The 20,058-nt window shown below is 40.9% G+C and overlaps 1 protein-coding gene and 1 pseudogene across 1 annotated transcript in view; both read left to right on the top strand.

The window, feature by feature from the left end:
• The window catches only part of LOC142209083 (uncharacterized), a 29,900-nt pseudogene extending 11,398 nt beyond the window's left edge, over nucleotides 1–18,502 (top strand).
• LOC142210374 (uncharacterized) overlaps nucleotides 1–19,905 on the top strand; it is a 437,305-nt gene extending 417,400 nt beyond the window's left edge. Inside the window, exon 2 of the mRNA XM_075279481.1 lies at nucleotides 18,951–19,905. Within this exon, the coding sequence (XP_075135582.1) occupies nucleotides 19,154–19,873 (720 nt within the window). The 5' untranslated portion in view covers nucleotides 18,951–19,153 and the 3' untranslated portion in view covers nucleotides 19,874–19,905. The remainder of the gene's footprint in view (nucleotides 1–18,950) is intronic.
• The last annotated feature ends 153 nt before the right edge of the window (nucleotides 19,906–20,058 follow it).

Genomic DNA, 20,058 nt, shown 5'->3' on the forward strand with positions numbered 1-20,058 from the left:
GTCCCATCTAAATGTAGATGGGACATATGGCATTCATGGACATTATATGGAGAAAAGTATTGGGACACCTCTACACTACAAACCCACTCTAAATGCATAGACGTTAATTAGAAACTGTAGGGCGATTTGGGACACTAAACCACCCACAGGTCCTTAGGAACTGGGTGTCCTAAATAGCCCTGCACAGTTGTACGGAGAAACCAGGAGAAGTTCACCTTGGCTTCACTGTGTATGCATCAGAGCGGGAGCACCAGAGATGAGTCTCATCAGACCGGGAGCACCAGAGATGAGTCTCAACAGACTCATCTCTAGGTGTAAATATAAACTTCTCTTTTAATGTGGTTGGGGGCAGCTTTATAACAGACCTACAGACCCCAAAGTATAATAGGTGAAAGCCCAACATTTAAACTCTCCTTCCCTCAACTCTTTCGAGCCTCCTTACTGCGTCCAGTGATCTGTGTCTTCCTTCTCCAGGCCCTCTGGTGCTCACTTTTGACCTCATGCGCCAGGGGTCACCACTGCCGCCTGTGGTTGGGCCTCAGCAGTGACATGGGCATGCCGAGCGTCATAACGTCACAGATCTTAGTAGTGACCCTGGGTACATGACATCACAGAAGAGTGCCAGAACCGGTGCCCACACACTTCTGTGACGTCAAACGCCTAGATGAGGCAAATTTGTCATTAAAAAAATATTGTACAATGTGAGTATATGTGTGGTTTCTTTTCTATTACTTTTTCTTTTAGCTCCAGTAATTTTGTAGTCTTTTACTTCCGCATGTATTGTAGATCCTTCCGAGAAATATTTTCTACATTCTCATAAAAGTTTTAAAAATGTCCTTAATGAAGATGAATGTAAGGAATGTGTGGTCTGACTAGGTCTTGCCACAAGAGGGTATAAATTGATTCCCCCACTGCCCTATAAAAAAGCCTCTCAGTGGTTACTTTTAGGTAGTGTTCCTCTTGGTGAGAGGTCAATCACTGCTAGACATGTCTTTACAATGCATTCTAAAACATTTTACCAGAATCACGCTTACCCCTGGACTCTGGCCTATTCTTCAAATGGCACATGCAAACCCTCAACACTTCCTGCCGCCTCTAACTCAAGAACATCCATCGAATCTGCTCCTTCCTCACCCCAGAAATTACAAAGATGCTAGGCCATGCCCTCATAATCTCCCACTTAAACTACTGTAACACCCTTCTCCATGGCCTAACTGCAAATACTCTCGCCTCCTCCAGTCCAGCTTAAACTTGCTGCTCGCTTAATACATCTCGCCCCTCGTTCTTCATCAGATGCTCTCCTTTGCCAATCCCGTCACCGGCTACCCATTGCCCAGCGCATAGAGTTCAAAATACTAACACTGACATACAAAGCCATCTACAACCTGTCCCTCCATATATCTCTGACCCAATCTCCCGCTATCTGCCCACACATAACCTCAAATCCTCCAATGACCTCCTACTCCGCTCAGCTTGTATCCTCTCTTCACACAACCTTCTCCAAGATTTCTCCCGTGTATCCCCCATACTCTGGAACTCATTTGCAAGACACATAAGACTGACCCCCACAATCACAGGCTTCATGAAAGCCCTGAAGACTCACCTATGGGTACAGCACCATGTAATTAATATAATTTACAGCCCCATGGAATTAATATAATAATGTACAGCACCATGGAATAATATAATAATGTACAGCACCATGGAATCAATATAACAATGTGCAGCACCATGGAATTAATATAATAATGTACAGCACCATGGAATAATATAATAATGTACAGCACCATGTAATTAATATAATAATGTACAGCACCATGGAATTAATATAATAATGTACAGCACCATGAAATTAATATAATAATGTACAGTACCATGGAATTAATATAATAATGTACAGCACCATGGAATTAATATAATAATGTACAGCACCATGAAATTAATGTAATAATGTACAGCACCATGGAATTAATATAATAATGTACAGCACCATGGAATTAATATAATAATGTACAGCACCATGGAATTAATATAATAATGTACAGTACCATGGAATTAATATAATAATGTACAGCACCATGGAATTAATATAATAATGTACAGCACCATGAAATTAATGTAATAATGTACAGCACCATGGAATTAATATAATAATATACAGCATCATGGAATTAACATAATAATGTACAGCACCATGGAATCAATATAACAATGTACAGCACCATGGAATTAATATAATAAAGTACAGCACCATGGAATTAATATAATAATGTACACTATACAATTTTTTTTTTATATACCAACAATAATAATAATAACAACGGGAAGTTTGTCATCCCCACTGCCAGAGGCAGGTGGTAGGTAGAGAGAGCATGGTGCCAAGCGAGGGGCAATGGGGGCCGGGGGCGCGCAGGAGTAGGCTTGTGTGTGCACCGGGAATCAGAAGCGACAGCGATTGGTTACATATAAGCGGCTCAGCACCACCGCCAACCCGCAGACGAAGTCATGGGTAGATTCTAGTAATATATATCTGTAAAGCGCTGCAGAATATGATGGCGCTATATAAGTAAGAGAAATCAAACACATCATCCACACTGTAACTACATCCTGATCCTGACACATACACTTCAGCTCATCCAGCACCGACCACAACCAGCACAGCAGAGTCCTCTATACACTGAGCACGTGACCTGGTAACACTTGACCAAATGATTGCTTGACTCCTCCTACATGTGACATCACATGACAGTGACATCATCACAGGTCCTGTAGCCCTAAGTATAAATGCAGTGAACAGCTGTACAGTAGGAGGTATGTGTGTGTATATATATATGTGTATAGTCATTGTCTGACAGGATCACCGGGCCACATAACAATAACCCATTCATTACCGGGGTCTGACAGGTTTATTTTGTTATTTTTATATCACCTCATTTTTACATGTCTACTCATAGAAGGGAAAAAAAAAATTTAGATTTTGGAAACAGAAGCTTTGTCTAGCCCAGGGACAAGTAAAAAATGCAAAAACTTTACTGAGCGCATAAAAACAACCACAGGTAGCGTGGGCGACAGTAATTGGCAGTGCGAACACCTTGTGGAAGTCTGAGGTGCCCTAATCATGGCAATGTCATATGTTTTGTGACTTTTAGGACTGAGCTTTGCTCCTTTCCTCCATGCTGATGTCTTTCCTCTTTCCTCCATGCCGCTCGCTGTCCTGCAAGCTAGTGCAAGTAGTGTCTGTGCCAAATTAAGGCCCATGTTTTCCATAGATCAATTGATGTTTATATGTCTATGTAGGCATCCATTTTTCACAGACCATAACTAAGACATGGTCTGATATTTTGAAAAAACCAAAAAAAAAACATGAAAAACTGGAAAACACATAGATGGACTGCTGAGGGCCATAAGTATTTCTAGAGGTCACATGTCATAAATACTCAAATCATACAGGTAGCTGTATGCCAGGATTATCTGTAGCAGTTATGTGAAGCATCAAATATACAATGAAACTGCCTCAACCTCAAACCAAACGGTTCATCTCATTATAATTATCTCCTCACATGTTTTATCTCATTGTCTCCATTAATTATTATTCTTTTTATATTAATGTTCTTACAATATAGGATCTTTATGGAAATCCTGGACATGTAATAGAGTTTTCCAGGTTTACTAGTCAAGAATGGAAAGAGCCAGGGACAAGATGGCAGAAAGTATATTAAGTCTCACCCTAGAGATCCTGTACCAGTTTACTGGAGAGGTGAGAGATTCTGATGATGTCACATTACATCATTCTTATCTATAGTAATAAGGGCACCTTCACACGGCGTAGACCCGTACACGAGAGCACTACAAAGCACATCCCATTCACTTCAGTGGGAGCGTGCGTAAAGCCGGTGTAAAAGGGCCCTTACAGATGACATGACTGGAGAGGTGAGGGACTCTGGGAATGGATGGAGTGATTTTTATTAATGTGTCTCTCCATAAACAGGATTACACAGTAGTGAAGAAGACCTCTAGTGGGCGCTGTCAGGCTCCTGTATCTGAAGGATGGGGGAGAACCCTGAGCCCAATCCCGGGGCCTCCACCTCACCCCCTGATACTTGAGGAGATCAATAGTCAGAAGATTCTAGAACTCACCAACAAGATCATTGAGCTGCTGACTGGAGAGGTGACACTGCTGGGAATGCTGGGACATTATACAGGAGCGCTATGAAGGGATCTGGTGATGACTGTATCATTGTGTTGTCAGGTTCCTATAAGGTGTCAGGATGTCACTGTCTATTTCTCCATGGAGGAGTGGGAGTATTTAGAAGGACACAAAGATGTGTACAAGGAGGTGATGATGGAGGATCAGCAGCCCCTCACATCAGCAGGTAATAGACATGACTAAATACACACGGCCTCTCATTATCTGTATGGAAAGAATGAATTCAGTCCCTGTATGTGTTTCCTCCAGTTCCATCCAGTAAGAGAACATCACCGGAGAGATGTCCCAGTCCTCTTCTACTACTGCAGGATCCCAGGCTTGTCTCAGCATTTCTTCTATTACAGGCTGCTCTATGCAGCCTGTAAAAGAAGTGCAAGTATTTTACAATGCATTAACATTGTAATACACTGCATTAGTGATCAGGCTAAGGGGTCTAATATATACAGTATTAAAAAAAATTAATAAAATACTTTGAAACACAAACACATTAGGTATTTTTATGTCCGTATACGCGCGGTCTACAAACCTATAAAAATATTTTTCCTGTAGGGTGAACGCCATAGCGGGAAACAAAATTTAAAGAGTCGAACCACTGATAAAAATTTTCATAACAAGTGATGAAAGCAATAGACATTCCCCATAATCATATAACTAAAAAGTACAACTGGCCCTGCAAAAAAGACACCCTATGCATCTTCGTACACAGAAATATAAAAAAGTTACAGGTGTCAAAATATGGTGACTCTAAGAAAAAAAATTATTTTTTTGCAAAGTTTTGGCTTAAAATATAAATAAAACTATATAAATTTATCCAGAATCATACTGAAACATAGAATACAGATGACGTCATATTGGCTGCACAGTGAATGCCATAAAAACAAAATCTGTAGGAAATTGCACCCCATTCTGAATTTTTTCAAGCTTCCCAGTACATTGTATGGAATAATACTATTACGAAGAACGATCGCCAACATTAGGCTCTTATATGGATGAACGGAAAAATAACAAAATTATGGGGTTTGGGAGGCGGAGAGTCAAAAACGAAAATCGAAAAGGTTAATTGATAGAGATATAGGAGATATTCTTTCTGTCTATATGTCTGGCACACTGTGAGTCCATTGGTAAAGTTATATACTAGTATTATCACAGTCGAGCAAATACATCAAACTCAGTCACAATTCTCAAAACATTCAAACTCAATCTGTACTGTGTCTGAGACCGAGATAAGACAATTTAGTCACGTTATAATATACTTTTTTTGTACCGTCATGGCCAAAAGTTTTGAGAATGATACAAATATTAATTGCTACAAAGTCTGCTGCTTCAGTTTTCCTAATGGCAATGTGCATATACTCCAGAATGTTATAAAGAGTGATCAGTTTAACAGCAATTACCCAAAACACATTTCAACATCATTGCAGCCCTGCCTTAAAAGGACCAGCTAACATTGTTTCAGTGATTGCTCCATTAACACAAGTATGGGTGTTGATGAGGACAGGGCTGGAGATGAATCTGTCATGATTAAGTAAGAATGACACCACTGGACACTTTAAAAGGAGGCTGGTGCTTGGCATCATTGTTTCTCTTCTGTTAACCATGGTTATCTCTAAAGAAACACGTGCAGTCATCATTGCACTGCACAAAAATGGCCTAACAGGGAAGAGTATCGCAGCTAGAAAGATTGCACCTCAGTCAACAATCTATCGCATCATCAAGAACTTCAAGGAGAGAGGTTCCATTGTTGACAAAAAGGCTCCAGGGCGCCCAAGAAAGACCAGCAAGCGCCAGGACCATCTCTTAAAAGTGTTTCAGCTGTGGGATCGGGCTACCAGCAGTGCAGAGCTTGCTCAGGAATGGCAGCAGGCAGGTATGAGTGCATCTGCACGCACTGTGAGGTGGAGACTCTTGGAGCAAGGCCTGGTCTCAAGGAGGGCAGCGAAGAAGCCACTTCTCTCTAGAAAAATCATCAGGGACAGACTGATATTCTGCAAAAGGTACAGGGAGTGGACTGCTGAGGACTGGGGTAAAGTCATTTTCTCTGATGAATCCCCTTTTCGATTGTTTGGGACATCTGGAAAACAGCTTATTCGGAGAAGACGAGGTGAGCGCTACCACCAGTCTTGCCTCATGCCAACTGTAAAGCATCCTGAAACCATTCATGTGTGGGGTTGCTTCTCAGCCAAGGGAATCGGCTCTCTCACAGTCTTGCCTAAAAACACAGCCATGAATAAAGAATGGTACCAGAATGTCCTCCAAGATCAACTTCTCCCAACTGTCCAAGAGCAGTTTGGCGATCAACAATGCCTTTTCCAGCATGATGGAGCACCTTGCCATAAAGCAAAGGTGATAACTAAATGGCTCAGGGAACAAAACATAGAGATTTTGGGTCCATGGCCTGGAAACTCCCCAGATCTTAATCCCATTGAGAACTTGTGGTCAATCATCAAGAGACGGGTGGACAAACAAAAACCTACAAATTCTGACAAAATGCAAGCATTGATTGTGCAAGAATGGACTGCTATCAGTCAGGATTTGGTCCAGAAGTTGATTGAGAGCATGCCAGGGAGAATTGCAGAGGTCCTGAAGAAGAAGGGTCAACACTGCAAATATTGACTTGCTGCATTAACTCATTCTAGCTGTCAATATAAGCTTTTGTTACTCATAATATGATTGCAATTATATTTCTGTATATGATAAAAACATCTGACAAACACACATAAAAACTAGAAGGCAGCAGATCATGTGAAAATAGAAGATTTGTGTCATTCTCAAAACTTTTGGCCATAACTGTATATATCTGTTGTCATTTGGCACTTTTTGTGTTGCCAAACACCAAAACCTAGTGAAGTTGTATACACTACCTTTTTGATTTTTTTTTTTTACCTAAAAAGGGATACCATCAAATTTGTCTCTTCCTCGGAAACACCAAAAAAAACCAGTGAAATTTTAATAATAAAATATTTTGTAAAAATAAAATACTCCAATGCAGTATGTTATGAAACCGGCTGTTTGTCACAACAGGCTACCATTAGTTATCTTTGTCGCTGTCAGTTTGGCGTAATTAAAGGTAACCTATCATGTCCTCATCGATGTGTGGTTTTATATACTATTAGAAAGTCAACAGTCTGCTGAATTCAGCGCAATGTTGGCTTTTCTGGTATGTGCCCCCGGTGGTGGAGATATCTGAGCCGTTAATTTCGGCACTGATATCTCCCCACTGTCAGATGGGTGTCATCCCGGGAAATGCCAGCCTTAATGAATTACCCCCACTGTTTATTTGTCTGAATTATAATAGATTTAAAAAAAAAAATCTACATTCTGTGTCTATTAATATCTCAAAACTCAATGTGCAGCTCCGGTATCAGCAGTAGACAGAAGTTTAATGGTGTAATACCCTTGTACTAGGTTCATATTAGCATTCGGGTTTCTATTCTCTGGGTCGGCGTGGAGACCCGAAAAACAAAAAACACTTGAAAAGCAGTAACCTGCGGAAAGCGGTGGACTCCATAGACTATAATGGGGTCCACTGGGTATCCGTTGGAAATCTTCAGAGAGAAAAGTCCTGCAAGCACATTCCACATTTTTTATGGGGAATCGAGTCACCGCCTGCTAGTGTGACCGCAGCCTGACTGTGGCAAGAAACTTCAACTTGTATCCATCTTTAATACACTTTATTATTATTTACTTATATAGCGCCATCATATTCCGCAGCACTTTACAGATATTGTCAGTCACTGTCCCATATAGGGCTCACAATGTACATTCCCTATCAGTATGCCTTTGATGTATGGGAGGAAACCCACGCAAACACGGGGAGAACATACAAACTCCTTGCAGATGTTGCCCTTGGCAGGATTTGAACCTAGGACTCCAGCGCTGCAAGGCTGCAGTGCTAACCACTGAGCCACCGTAAATATCCCAGGCAACTCTATCCGTAATTTATATTGACAGTTTATATAGAAATGTTCTAAAATATCAATTTAAAATTAAGGTTTTATTATTCAAAAATAATAATCCGTTTTCTTCTTGGCAGATATCTGTACTAGGGGCTCAGAGGGACATCTCATATCTTCAGATTATAAAGCAGATGATGGTGGTATCACACAAGATACATATGAAGAAAAAGGCATTATCCCAGATATACCCTCAGCCCTTCACAGCAAAGAGCTATCATCTGATCCTTCTATACAGGTCCGATCTTCTGAGAATGACCCACAGGCTGAGCAACAAAATAAAAGATGCCAAAGGAGTGTTGGGCATCAGAGAATTCACACAGGGGAGAAGCCATATTCATGTTCAGAATGTGGGAAATGTTTTAAAGATCAATCAAATCTTCTTCAACATGAGAGATTTCACACAAGGAAGAATCTGTTTCCATGCCCAGAATGTCAGAAATATTTTAACCATAAATCAGATCTTATTATACATCTAAAAGATCACACAGGAGAGAAGCCATATTCATGTTCAGAATGTGGTAAACATTATACCAATAAATCAACTCTTGTTAAACATCAGAGAATTCACACAAGGAACAAGCAATTCACATGTGCAGAATGTGAGAAAAGCTTTAGACGTAAATCATATCTTGTTAAACATGAGAGAACTCACACAGGGGAGAAGCCGTTTTCCTGTTCAGAATGTGGGAAATGTTTTAGAGACAAATCAAATCTTGTTAAACATCGGAGAATTCACACGGGAGAAAAAACATTTTCATGTTCAGAATGTGGAAAATGTTTCAACCAGAAATCAGCTCTTGTTACTCATGAGAGAATTCACACAGGGGAGAATTCATTTTCATGTTCAGAATGTGGGAAATATTTTAAACATAAATCAGCTCTTATTACACATCTACGAATTCACACCGGGGAGAAGCCATATTCATGTTCAGAATGTGGGAAATGTTTTTATCAGAAATCAAATCTTGTTCGACATATCAGATGTCACACGGGTGAGAAGCCATTTTCATGCCCTGACTGTGGGAAATGTTTTAGCCTTAAATTAATTCTTCTTAGACATCAAAGAACTCACACAGGGGAGAAGCCATATTCATGTTCACGATGTGGGAAATGTTATCGTGATAAATCAACTCTTGTTACACATGAGAGAAGTCACATAGGGGAGAAGCCATTTTTATGCCCAAAATGTGGGAAATATTTTAATCAGAAATCAGATCTTCTTACACATTATAAAAGTCACACATAAGAGAAGATATTTCCTTCCCATAATTTGGGTAACGTTTCACCTACTAATATGGTAAATTAAAACAAGGATTGCCATTATCCAATTGACTATATCTGCCCATGTTAAAAAATTTCAAAAGAGGGCAAAGCCATTCTGAATGTGGCTAATGTTTTAACCACAAATCACATCTTCATAACCGTTAAAAACTCACATAAATGTAGCCATTTTATTTTTTCTAAACTTGTGTTCTTGAGAAATAATACAGTGGCCACTTGCTCTTATTCCTGCTGACCATTCTGCTTAAAGCCCTCCTGCTAAAGACTTTAACCCTATTCCTCAGCACTGCCATGGAGCTCTGACCACATATAGTCATTTATATTTATAGAAAGTATTTATCAAAATTATTAAATTGTATTAAATCTTAACAAGTTAAAAGATTTTTAGAAAAAGTAATATAGGGGATAGTACAAACCATACATCATGGAGGTTATATTGTAGTAATATATGAAAGTCTGTAGAAAAATGTCATTCTGATTATTTGTATACAATGAATATAGTGTAATACTTATAATTACAAGTTTAGAGTCATATCAATATCAACATAGTCTCAAACAGAGTGCACATACAGAAATAAGGTTAACATAGTACTAAGATTTTCATTACCTATAATAGGACCTCCATGAGAATAACACGCCGCGCCACGCGTTTCGCCACGATGTGGCTTCGTCAGGGGAAATACGTGATTCTAAAAATCTTTTAACAAGTTAAGATTTAATAAAATTTTATAATTTTGATAAATACTTTTTGTGGCAGTTCGCTTTTTTAAGCACAGTGTTGTATTTATGAAGTTTTGCCATACTGTGCCCTATTTTTTGTTTGTATTTATATTTATAGATAAGCTGTTCTATATTTGCTGTATACTGTGTGTTACTGAAATCCGGGTTCATCTGATATTTTGAGAAATAAAAAAAAATGTATATGGGATAATTGGTATTTTAAAGAGATTCTATCATAAAAAAAAGTTCTTAAACCTAATGAGTTTGTTAGTTTTGGTTGGTTTATTTTTATTTGGGTCATAGGGAAAGGGGGGTAATTTAAAATTATTTTTTTTTTTGTTCATTTTTAAGTATCCTTTAAAACTTTTTTTATTCATTTATTTTTAGACTCTCTAGGACACGTCAACCCAAGGGAGTCTGATCACCAGTACAGTATACAAATATACTGGAACGTCCAATCACTTTCATGGCAGCCTGTAATACACAGCCCAGTCACATTAATGTAACCACCTGTCAAAATCCAGAATAACCACCTTTGGCAGAGCGGACCGCTGCGAGACGTGCAGGAAGAGAGGGGATGGTGTGATGATGTTCACTAGGATGTTGAGCCATGCCGACTCGAGTGCCATGGCCAGCTGCGCTAGGTAGGTGGTTGAGCATCCATGGAGCGAACAACCGGATCGAGGTGGTCCCACAGATTCTCGATTGGGTTCACGTCCGGGGAATTTTTTGGAATTTTTTGTGTGTAAGAATATTCTTACAGTTCGGAGCTGTATTCACAATTCTGCTGCAATAACTAACCTTTATATGTCACAAATATCTTTTCTGGGTACCACTAAAACATGATAACTTCAAAATCCAACCTGCTACACTCTGCTATGGTGGCCTCCAATTTTCTACAACCCCACACACCACACACCTCAGCAAACGTGGTGGATAAGCCAGCCAATGGTTCCTTCAGCCCTTCCCTACCTTTACCTGCTCTTAGGCGTTATTCACATGAACATCAAAAACAGCAATACAACCGCAGTTTTTAGAATACAATGAATAAAATGGGGATATTGAAATACAGAGAAGAACTAGAACGTGTCTTATTTTTGTCCATTTTCATGAATTGGTCAATGAGGGGTCCGTGAAAACCCAACATAGATTTGGACTGGGGCCCGAATGATAGGTGCGGTGATGATGTGACAGTGCACCTATTCTGGAACTGATAAATCTGCTAATGATTAGAGATGAGCGAGTACTATTCGAAACGGCCGTTTCGAATAGCACGCACCCATAGGAATGAATGGAAGCGGCCGGCACACAGACCTTGCCAGCGGCCGGCCGCTTAACCCCCTGCGAGCTGGCTACGTCCATTCATTCTTATGGGTGCGTGCTATTCAAAACTGGAGTTTTGAACAGTACTCGTTCATCTCTACTAATGATATTTTTCTCTGATTTTCAAAAACAGTTGATACAAATGACAGCATTTCCAAAGGTATGGTTGTGCTAAAAAGTTTACATACCCCGGCAGATTTTTTTGGCCTTTTTTCAGAGAATATGAATGATAACACATATACTTTTTCTCATGGTTAGTGGTTAGTTGAAGCCATTTATTTTCAAACTTTTGTGTTTTCTCTTTTTAAATCTTAACGATAACCAAAAATATCATAATGTCCCTGTTCGAAAGTTCCCATCCCCCAGTTTTTAATACCCTGCATTGCCCCCTCTAACATCAATGACAGCCTAAATTCTATTTGTGTTAGTTGTGGATGAGGCTCTTTATTTTCTCCCATTCTTCTTGTTCCTGTAAATTCCTGGGCTGTCTTGCATGTCCTGCACGCTTGAGATCTCCCCAGAGTAAGCTCATTATATGGCGTCTCAGTGAACTCTGAGATGCCAGAACAATCACAGGCATAGTGTGAGGAACAAGTTCAGCAGCAGGACAGCTGGAGTGCTGCTGAAATGCCGGAGCATCAACGGCAGCAATTTGCTAAATATAGGCGGATCATCGACTCCAAAAACAACACATGAAGTCGCGAGCAGAAGCTAGTATTTATATATTTAGAGACAGAGAGTTACATCAGGTCATCAGGCACAGGATATATGGCCATACATATGGCCTCTTTTCACCAGTTAAAATAAAGCTCTCCCTGGTGCAGTCTCCAGGATCAAAAGATTTCAGATGATTGAGTTTATATTTTTTACCTTTTATCTGCCACTACATAATCCTACAAAGGACAGTACTTTGGAGCTGTTACCTATACAACCAGATGGGTACTTTCATTTTCATAGGGGTCCTGACTTTGGTTTCTATGGGCGGTTGCATCATTTTTCCTTTACTTATTTTTTTCTGTACAAACCATCCCCCCCCCATTGCATGTTATGTTTTATGGGCACATTTAAAGCTTTTAGTCTTAACTCTTGAAGACAGTAGCATGGTGACTCATTGGTTGGCATTGTTGTCTTGTAGCGTTGGGGTCCTGGGTTTGAATCCAGAACATCATCTGTAAGGAGTTTGTATGTTCTCCCCATGTTTCATCCCACACTCCAAAGACATACGGATAGGGAATGTAGATTGTGAGCCCTATATGGGACAGTGACTGACAATGTCTGTAAAGTGCTGTGGAGAATGATGGCGCTATACCAGTAAGCAAACAAAGGGGATTATGGCTAAGTAATATTTCAGCCTTCATTGGGATTCTTTGCAGCCATATTTTATACCCAGGATGCACACAGCTCTGCTCCGTACACGTCATACACATACAGCTCTGCTCTGTACACGTCATACACACAGCTCTGCTCTGTATACATCATATACACACAGCTCTACTCCATACACATCATACACACACAGCTCTGCTCTGTACACGTCATACACACACAGCTCTGCTCTGTACACGTCATACACACACAGCTCTGCTCCGTACACATCATACACACACAGCTCTGCTCCATACACGTCATACACACACAGCTCTGCTACATACACATCATACACACACAGTACTGCTCCGTACACATCATACACACACAGCTCTGCTCTATACACATCATACACACACAGCTCTGCTCCGTACATATCATACACACACAGCTCCGCTCCGTACACATCATACACACACACAGCTCTGCTCCATACACATTACACACACAGATCTGCTACATCCACACTGTAACTACATCCTCATCCAGCACAGCAGAGTCCTGTATACACTGAGCACGTAAATGGGTAACAGCTCATCATGTGATCACTTGACTCCTCCCACATGTGACTAATATGACATTTTCACAGGTCCTTTAGTTCCTTGATCTGGTTGAGGGGATATCGTCACTCCATAGGGAGAGACCACCATTTAGGTGTGTGGAGTCTTATTAAGCCATGAGCGCTCCACTGTGCAAAGGAACATGGGAAGAATATGCAAATTTGACTTCCACGATGTAATTAGGATGCCAGTGCCTCAAGTGTGCACACCAATAGAGGGAGTTCCTTGATCTGCGCAGCCTGAAGTCTGACTCCTCCCATATTTGTGACTGATCACATGGTCATGACATCATCACAGGTCCTTCCCCCAGTATTATTCCTCATCTCCCAGATATATACAGTATACAGCTGTACAGGTGAAGGTATGTGTGTGTGTATATATGTGTATATATATCTGTATATGTGTATAGTCACCGTCAGTCAGGATTACTGGACCGCATGCAGCATTAACCCTTTTATTACCAGAGTTTATCCTTCACCTTTTGTTACTGAGCCTATTTCGCAGTGTTTGCATCACCGCACTCCAAGAGCCAGAACTTTCTGACATGTGTCACCATATGAGGAAGACGCCTTGTACGGTTAAATGACACATTTTTTTGGATTTCATATAATTTACATTAACTTTTTGGAAAACTACATTTTTTAATATTTAGTAAAAATAAATAATTTTGCCATTGGTTCTAATAGTTGTGATGTCAGAATGTAGATCATGTGACCATTAATGCCCTTAAGTTTTTGGCAGTGCCGCTGTTCCCCATGGTGGTCTCTAACAGTATTGAAGTCCTTAAAAAATGCTTTCACCTCAAACCAAACACGGTGGATATGTCCTGACAAGCCATTCACCTCATGTACCAAATATACAAAGACCGAACATACAAGATCTACATTATATTATCTCCTCACATGTTTTAACTTATTATCTCCAGGAACTGTGTTTGTTTACATTTAAGTTCACTTCCTTTTTGTGGACATCTTCAACATATAAGATCATCTTCCTGGTTGACCTTTCAAGGATGAAGAAAGACAAAGACAAGATGGCGGAAAGTATATTACATCTCACCCTAGAGATCCTGCACCAGCTTACTGGAGAGGTGAGAGATTCTGATGATGTCACATTACATCATTCTTATCTATAGTAACAACAGATGATATGACTGGAGAGGTGAGGGACTCTGGGAATGTACGAAGGTAGTCTGAAAAGTTTCTGACCTCCACATGTAGATGGCAACACTCGTCAACCAAACTTGGGGAATGTGTTCGCGCATGCGTTGGAATGTACTCACAAAAATTTCAGCCATTTTGCACCAGCGGTTTTTCTTTGACAGTCGTTGAGTCGATACGAGTGATTTTGTGAAACTGAATAAAATCGAATATCGAGCTGTCATTAGATATTTGTTTTTGAAAGGCAATACGCCTTTGCAAATTAAAGACACGTTGGACGCTGTGTATGGGGACTCTGCACCATCATGTACCACTGTCAAATTTTGGGCAGCTGAATTTAAAGGTGACCGTACCAGCTTGGTTGAAGATGAACGTTCGGGACGGCCAAAAACTGCAACCACAAACGAAAACATTGCTCAAGTTCACCAAATGGTGCTAAAGAGCCTTTGCTATCTCTCTAACCTTCATTCAACGGTTCTCTAACATCATTTGGTGAACTTGAGCAATGTTTTCGTTCGTGGTTGCAGTTTTTGACTGTCCCGAATGTTCATCGTCAACCTTGCTGGTACGGCAACGTTTAAATTCAGCTGCCCAAAATTTGATGGTGGTACATGATGGTGCAGAGTCCCCAGCGTCCAACTCGTCTTTAATTTGCAAAGGCGTATTGCCTTTCGAAAACAAATATCTAATGACAGCTCGATATTCTATATTATCCATTTTCATAAAATCACTCACATCAACTCACTACAATGACTGTCAAAGAAAAACTGCTGGAGCAAAATGGCTGAAATTTTTGTGAGTACATTCCAACGCATGCGCGATCACATTCCCCAAGTTTGGTTGACGATTGTTGCCATCTACATATGGAGGTCAGAAACTTTTCAGACTACCCTCGTATGTAGTGATATTTATTAATGTGTCTCTCCATAAACAGGATTACACAGTAGTGAGGAAGACCTCTAGTGGGTGCTGTCAGGTTCCTGTATCTGAAAGATGGGTGAGAACCCTGAGCCCAATCCCGGGGCCTCCACCTCACTCCTTGATCCATGAGGAGATCAATGGACAGAAGATCCTAGAACTCACCAACAAGATCATTGAGTTGCTGACTGGAGAGGTGACACTGCTGGGAATGCTGGGACATTATACAGGAGCGCTATGAAGGGATCTGGTGATGACTGTATCATTGTGTTGTCAGGTTCCTATAAGGTGTCAGGATGTCACTGTCTATTTCTCCATGGAGGAGTGGGAGTATTTAGAAGGACACAAAGATGTGTACAAGGAGGTGATGATGGAGGATCAGCAGCCCCTCACATCAGCAGGTAATAGACATGACTAAATACACACGGCCTCTCATTATCTGTATGGAAAGAATGAATTCAGTCCCTGTATGTGTTTCCTCCAGTTCCATCCAGTAAGAGAACATCACCGGAGAGATGTCCCAGTCCTCTTCTACCACCGGACTGTAAGGAAGAAAATGAACCCCAGGATGATCAGGTATTATACACTCCTCAACACTGAAATTGCAACACCAAGAAGGCAAATTCTTGTAATTATTAAAATTCCAGAACGGATAAATATGTTAATGAAAATGATAAAAAAAAATATTGATATATTCAGTATTGAGTAAATTTATTAATGAGGCTATTAATAGTTGTCAGGGAAATTTTATCTCACTTTGAATATACTTTGTCAACAAATCATCAGGATTCCACTGGTTCCACGATCAAATCAATGTAACACCAAGTTGTTAGTGTAACTGAAATGTAAACTAGAAGGGTCCGGTTACTGTACATTATGTCATCCCTTACCATAATTTCCGGGAGCAGGACCAGTTGGACCTTCCCCTGTGAAGGCCTCGTCAACTTGTTTTTTAGTCTCCTGCTATCATTTCCGTTCACACTACCATTGTTAGTCTGTCAGGAAATTTTAACAATATAGAGTAATAGAGCCATTTCTGTGAGATTTGTTCTGTCGTGCGTTAGTGTTCACTTTGATCAAATCCATCATAGGTCCTTTTAGTTTGTTGAAGATAATAATGTGGGTTCACTTTTGGCTCCATTCAAAATCGCCAACTTATGATGGATGTGAAGCATCCGGTTTTTTTTTAACATTAATGTCTATGGCTAATGGACAGATGACGGATGGACTGTATGATGATGGACGTTAACAGTAACTAATAGAGATGAGCGAACAGTGAAATGTTCAAAGTTCGATTCGAGTAGCCACTCAATGGCTATGGGGAATAAATACTCGTTTAGGAGGAAACCACTCTTCGACTCAGGAGGGTCACCAAGTCCACTATGACACCCCAGGAAATGATGCCAACACCCTAGAATGCAACTGGGACAGCAGGGGAAGCATGTCTGGGGGCATCTAACATGCCCAAGTCACTGTATTACGTCGGGATCCCTGTCAGCTTGCGATATGCGGGAGCTAACTTTTCTCATAGGAATGTATTGACCAGCGTTGATTGGCCGAATGCCATACAGAATACAGCATTCAGCCAATCAACGCTGGTCTGTGAGGAGGTGGAGTCCAAGATCGGACCAGAATGGAGACCGCTGTGGACCTATCTTAGACTCCGCCTCCTCCGGCAGAACCAGCGTTGATTGGCCGAATGCTGTACTCTGTATGGCATTCGGCCAATCAACGCTGGTCAATGCATTCCTATGCAGAGATGTAGCGGTGCTGGCCGTGCGCTCAGCTCGACTACACCGGAGATGCAGCCGAGCTGAGTGCACGGCCAGCACTGCTACACCGGAAATGTGAAGTCATGGATAAGTTCACACTGTTTATCATCCTAGGCTTAGGATGTGACATCCAATTTGACTTGCAGTACAGAATGGATCACAACACACTATTAATTACAATATTTGTTCTACAGTTTTTGTATCAGGGTGAAGATCTGAACATTATTGTTGTTCCGGAGACATTTCTGAGTGATGATGAGGAGTGTAAGGAGGACACAGGTAGCTGCCCAGGTGAGTGTTCTTCGGTCAGTAGTACCATTCTTAGGGCACACAAAAGCTTTTGATGAACGTCTATTAAAGGAGTTGGCCAAGAATCTTAGGATAAAACCATACATATCCAATCAGTGTGTGTGTGTGTGTGGGGGGGGTCAGGATCCTGCCCCATCATTGATCAACCCTATACCATGTAAACAGTCCACTCCATGCCCTGTGTAGTGGCCGGGCACCGTCATTGCGGCTCAGCTCCCACTGACTTTAGAAGTACATGACGTGAGGGATCAAGTGGGTACTTAACACACTGGCCAGTGTCTCCTGGCATTGAGGAGTCAGTTACACTCCACAGTACACCGCCCCCCCTCAAGTTAAGGGCTGTCAACTCAATGAACCAAGTGCCCGATACTTAGTCATTGTACCTGCCAAGCTAAGCAGAGAATGCTGTAAAGAAGTTGATGCCACCCTTTCCGCGCTTACTTTGCCTGCAGAAGAAATGTCCACGTGCCTCCTGGCCTCCAAAGACTTGAACATTAGCATCGGGGCCTCTTGAAACCACTATTCCTTGTCATCACTGATTCTTGCTGGGGTAGGTGTCTGTCCAGGATCCAGAACCCACCTCTCTTAAATGCAGGGCTGAAACAAATCCTGATGCACCAATCGAGTGGGCCCAGGTCCTTCCACTTCGTATACAGGTATGCATGAGTTGGATTAACGCACGATGGGATGTAGAACAGCTTTCCGTTTTTACCAGCATAGTAGGGCTACACTTGCAGCCACTTAATCGTCAATGTGTGCGATTTGAGCCAATGACCCGCCAAGTCGTACTCTTGTCACGTGGGACCCAATTGCTTTGCCAACTGTATTTTTTGTCAAGAGCACACCAGGCCACATCGCCAACCACTCTCTGGTGGACAAAAACTCCTACTCTCCTTGTGTTTGCCAGTCCTTGACTTTGGCAACCTGAAGATCCATAAACTCATGCAGTAGACACTCTGCCCACTTCACCTGCAGTTGTGTTCTCCCTGAGTACTTCCTCCTTGATCAGAACATGTTTCTTAACTTGGGCCATCAGCATGAAGTTCGGGGTTTTCTCTTCTCAGTCTTCACCCATTAGGAGCTTCCATATGATTGTGACACAAAGCACCATTCATTATGAGAATGATGGCAGGAGCACCGACACATGAAGCTAGGAAGATGGTGGCTGCAACACAGATTAGGAAAACTTCACATCTTGATCTACCGGTCCTCGTTCTGAGGTCTACCGTAACATTGTCATCTGTTTGGTCATCACTGTCTTAGTTAGTAATTACATTTTGCTCCATGCCTTGTAATTTGTATGGACATTTTATATACAAATGTTATTAAACATTAATATATTTAAAAAAATATAAAATAATTTTCATTCTTGGCAGATGACTGTACAAGGAGCTCAGAGGGACATCTCATATCTTCAGATTATAGAGCAGATGTTGCTTTTATCAAACAAGAACCCTGTGAAGAACAAGCCATTACCCCGGATATACCCTCAGCCCTTCACAGCCAAGATCTATCATCTGTGAAGACTGTTAGGCAAGATAAAGGACTCAGAAAGGGTGTTCAATATCAGAGGACAGGGATGAAGCCATTTTCACACTCTGAAACTCAAAAAGCTCCCACAGAGGAGAAGTCATATTCATGTTCTGAATGTGGGAAATGTTTTAAAGCACATTCAAATCTTGTTAAACACGAGCGAACTCACAAAGAGGAGAAGACATTTTCATGCTCAGAATGTGGGAAAATTTTTAATGATAAATCAGACCTTGCTCCACATCTAAAAGCTCACACAAGAGAGAAACCATTTTCATGTTCAGAATGTGGGAAACGTTATAGCAGTAAATTAGCTCTTGGTAGACATCAGGAAAGTCACACGGGGGATAAGCCATTTTCATGCTCAGACTGTGGCAAATGTTTTAAAGACAAATCTTATCTTGTTAAACACGAGAGAATTCACACAGGGGAGAAGCCATTTACGTGTGCGGAATGTGGGAAGTGTTTTCGAGACAAATCAAATCTTGTTAAGCATGAGAGAATTCACACAGGAGAGAAGCCATATGTATGTTCAGAATGCGGGAAAGGTTTTTATCAGAAATCAAATCTTGTTGCCCATCAGCGCAATCACACCGGGGCAAGGCAGTTCTCATGTTCAGAATGTGGGAAATGTTTTTATCATAATTCAAATCTTGTTAGGCATCAAAAAATTCACACGGGGGAGAAGCCATTCTCATGTCCAGAATGTGGGAAATCTTTTAACCAGAAAACAGCTCTGCTTAAACATCAGAAAATTCACGCAGAGTAGAATTCATTTTAATGTTCAGAATGTGAGAAATGTTTTAGCCTTAAATAAATTCTCCTTAGACATCAAAGAATTCACACAGAGAAACTATTTTTGTGTTCAATGTGGGAAATGTTATAGTAATAACTTTATATAGCGCCGACATATTCTGCAGCGCTTTACAAATCAGAGGGGACATGAACGGACTA

Source organism: Leptodactylus fuscus, chromosome 6 (assembly GCF_031893055.1).
Source record: "Leptodactylus fuscus isolate aLepFus1 chromosome 6, aLepFus1.hap2, whole genome shotgun sequence".
In the NCBI taxonomy this organism is placed as follows: domain Eukaryota; kingdom Metazoa; phylum Chordata; class Amphibia; order Anura; family Leptodactylidae; genus Leptodactylus; species Leptodactylus fuscus.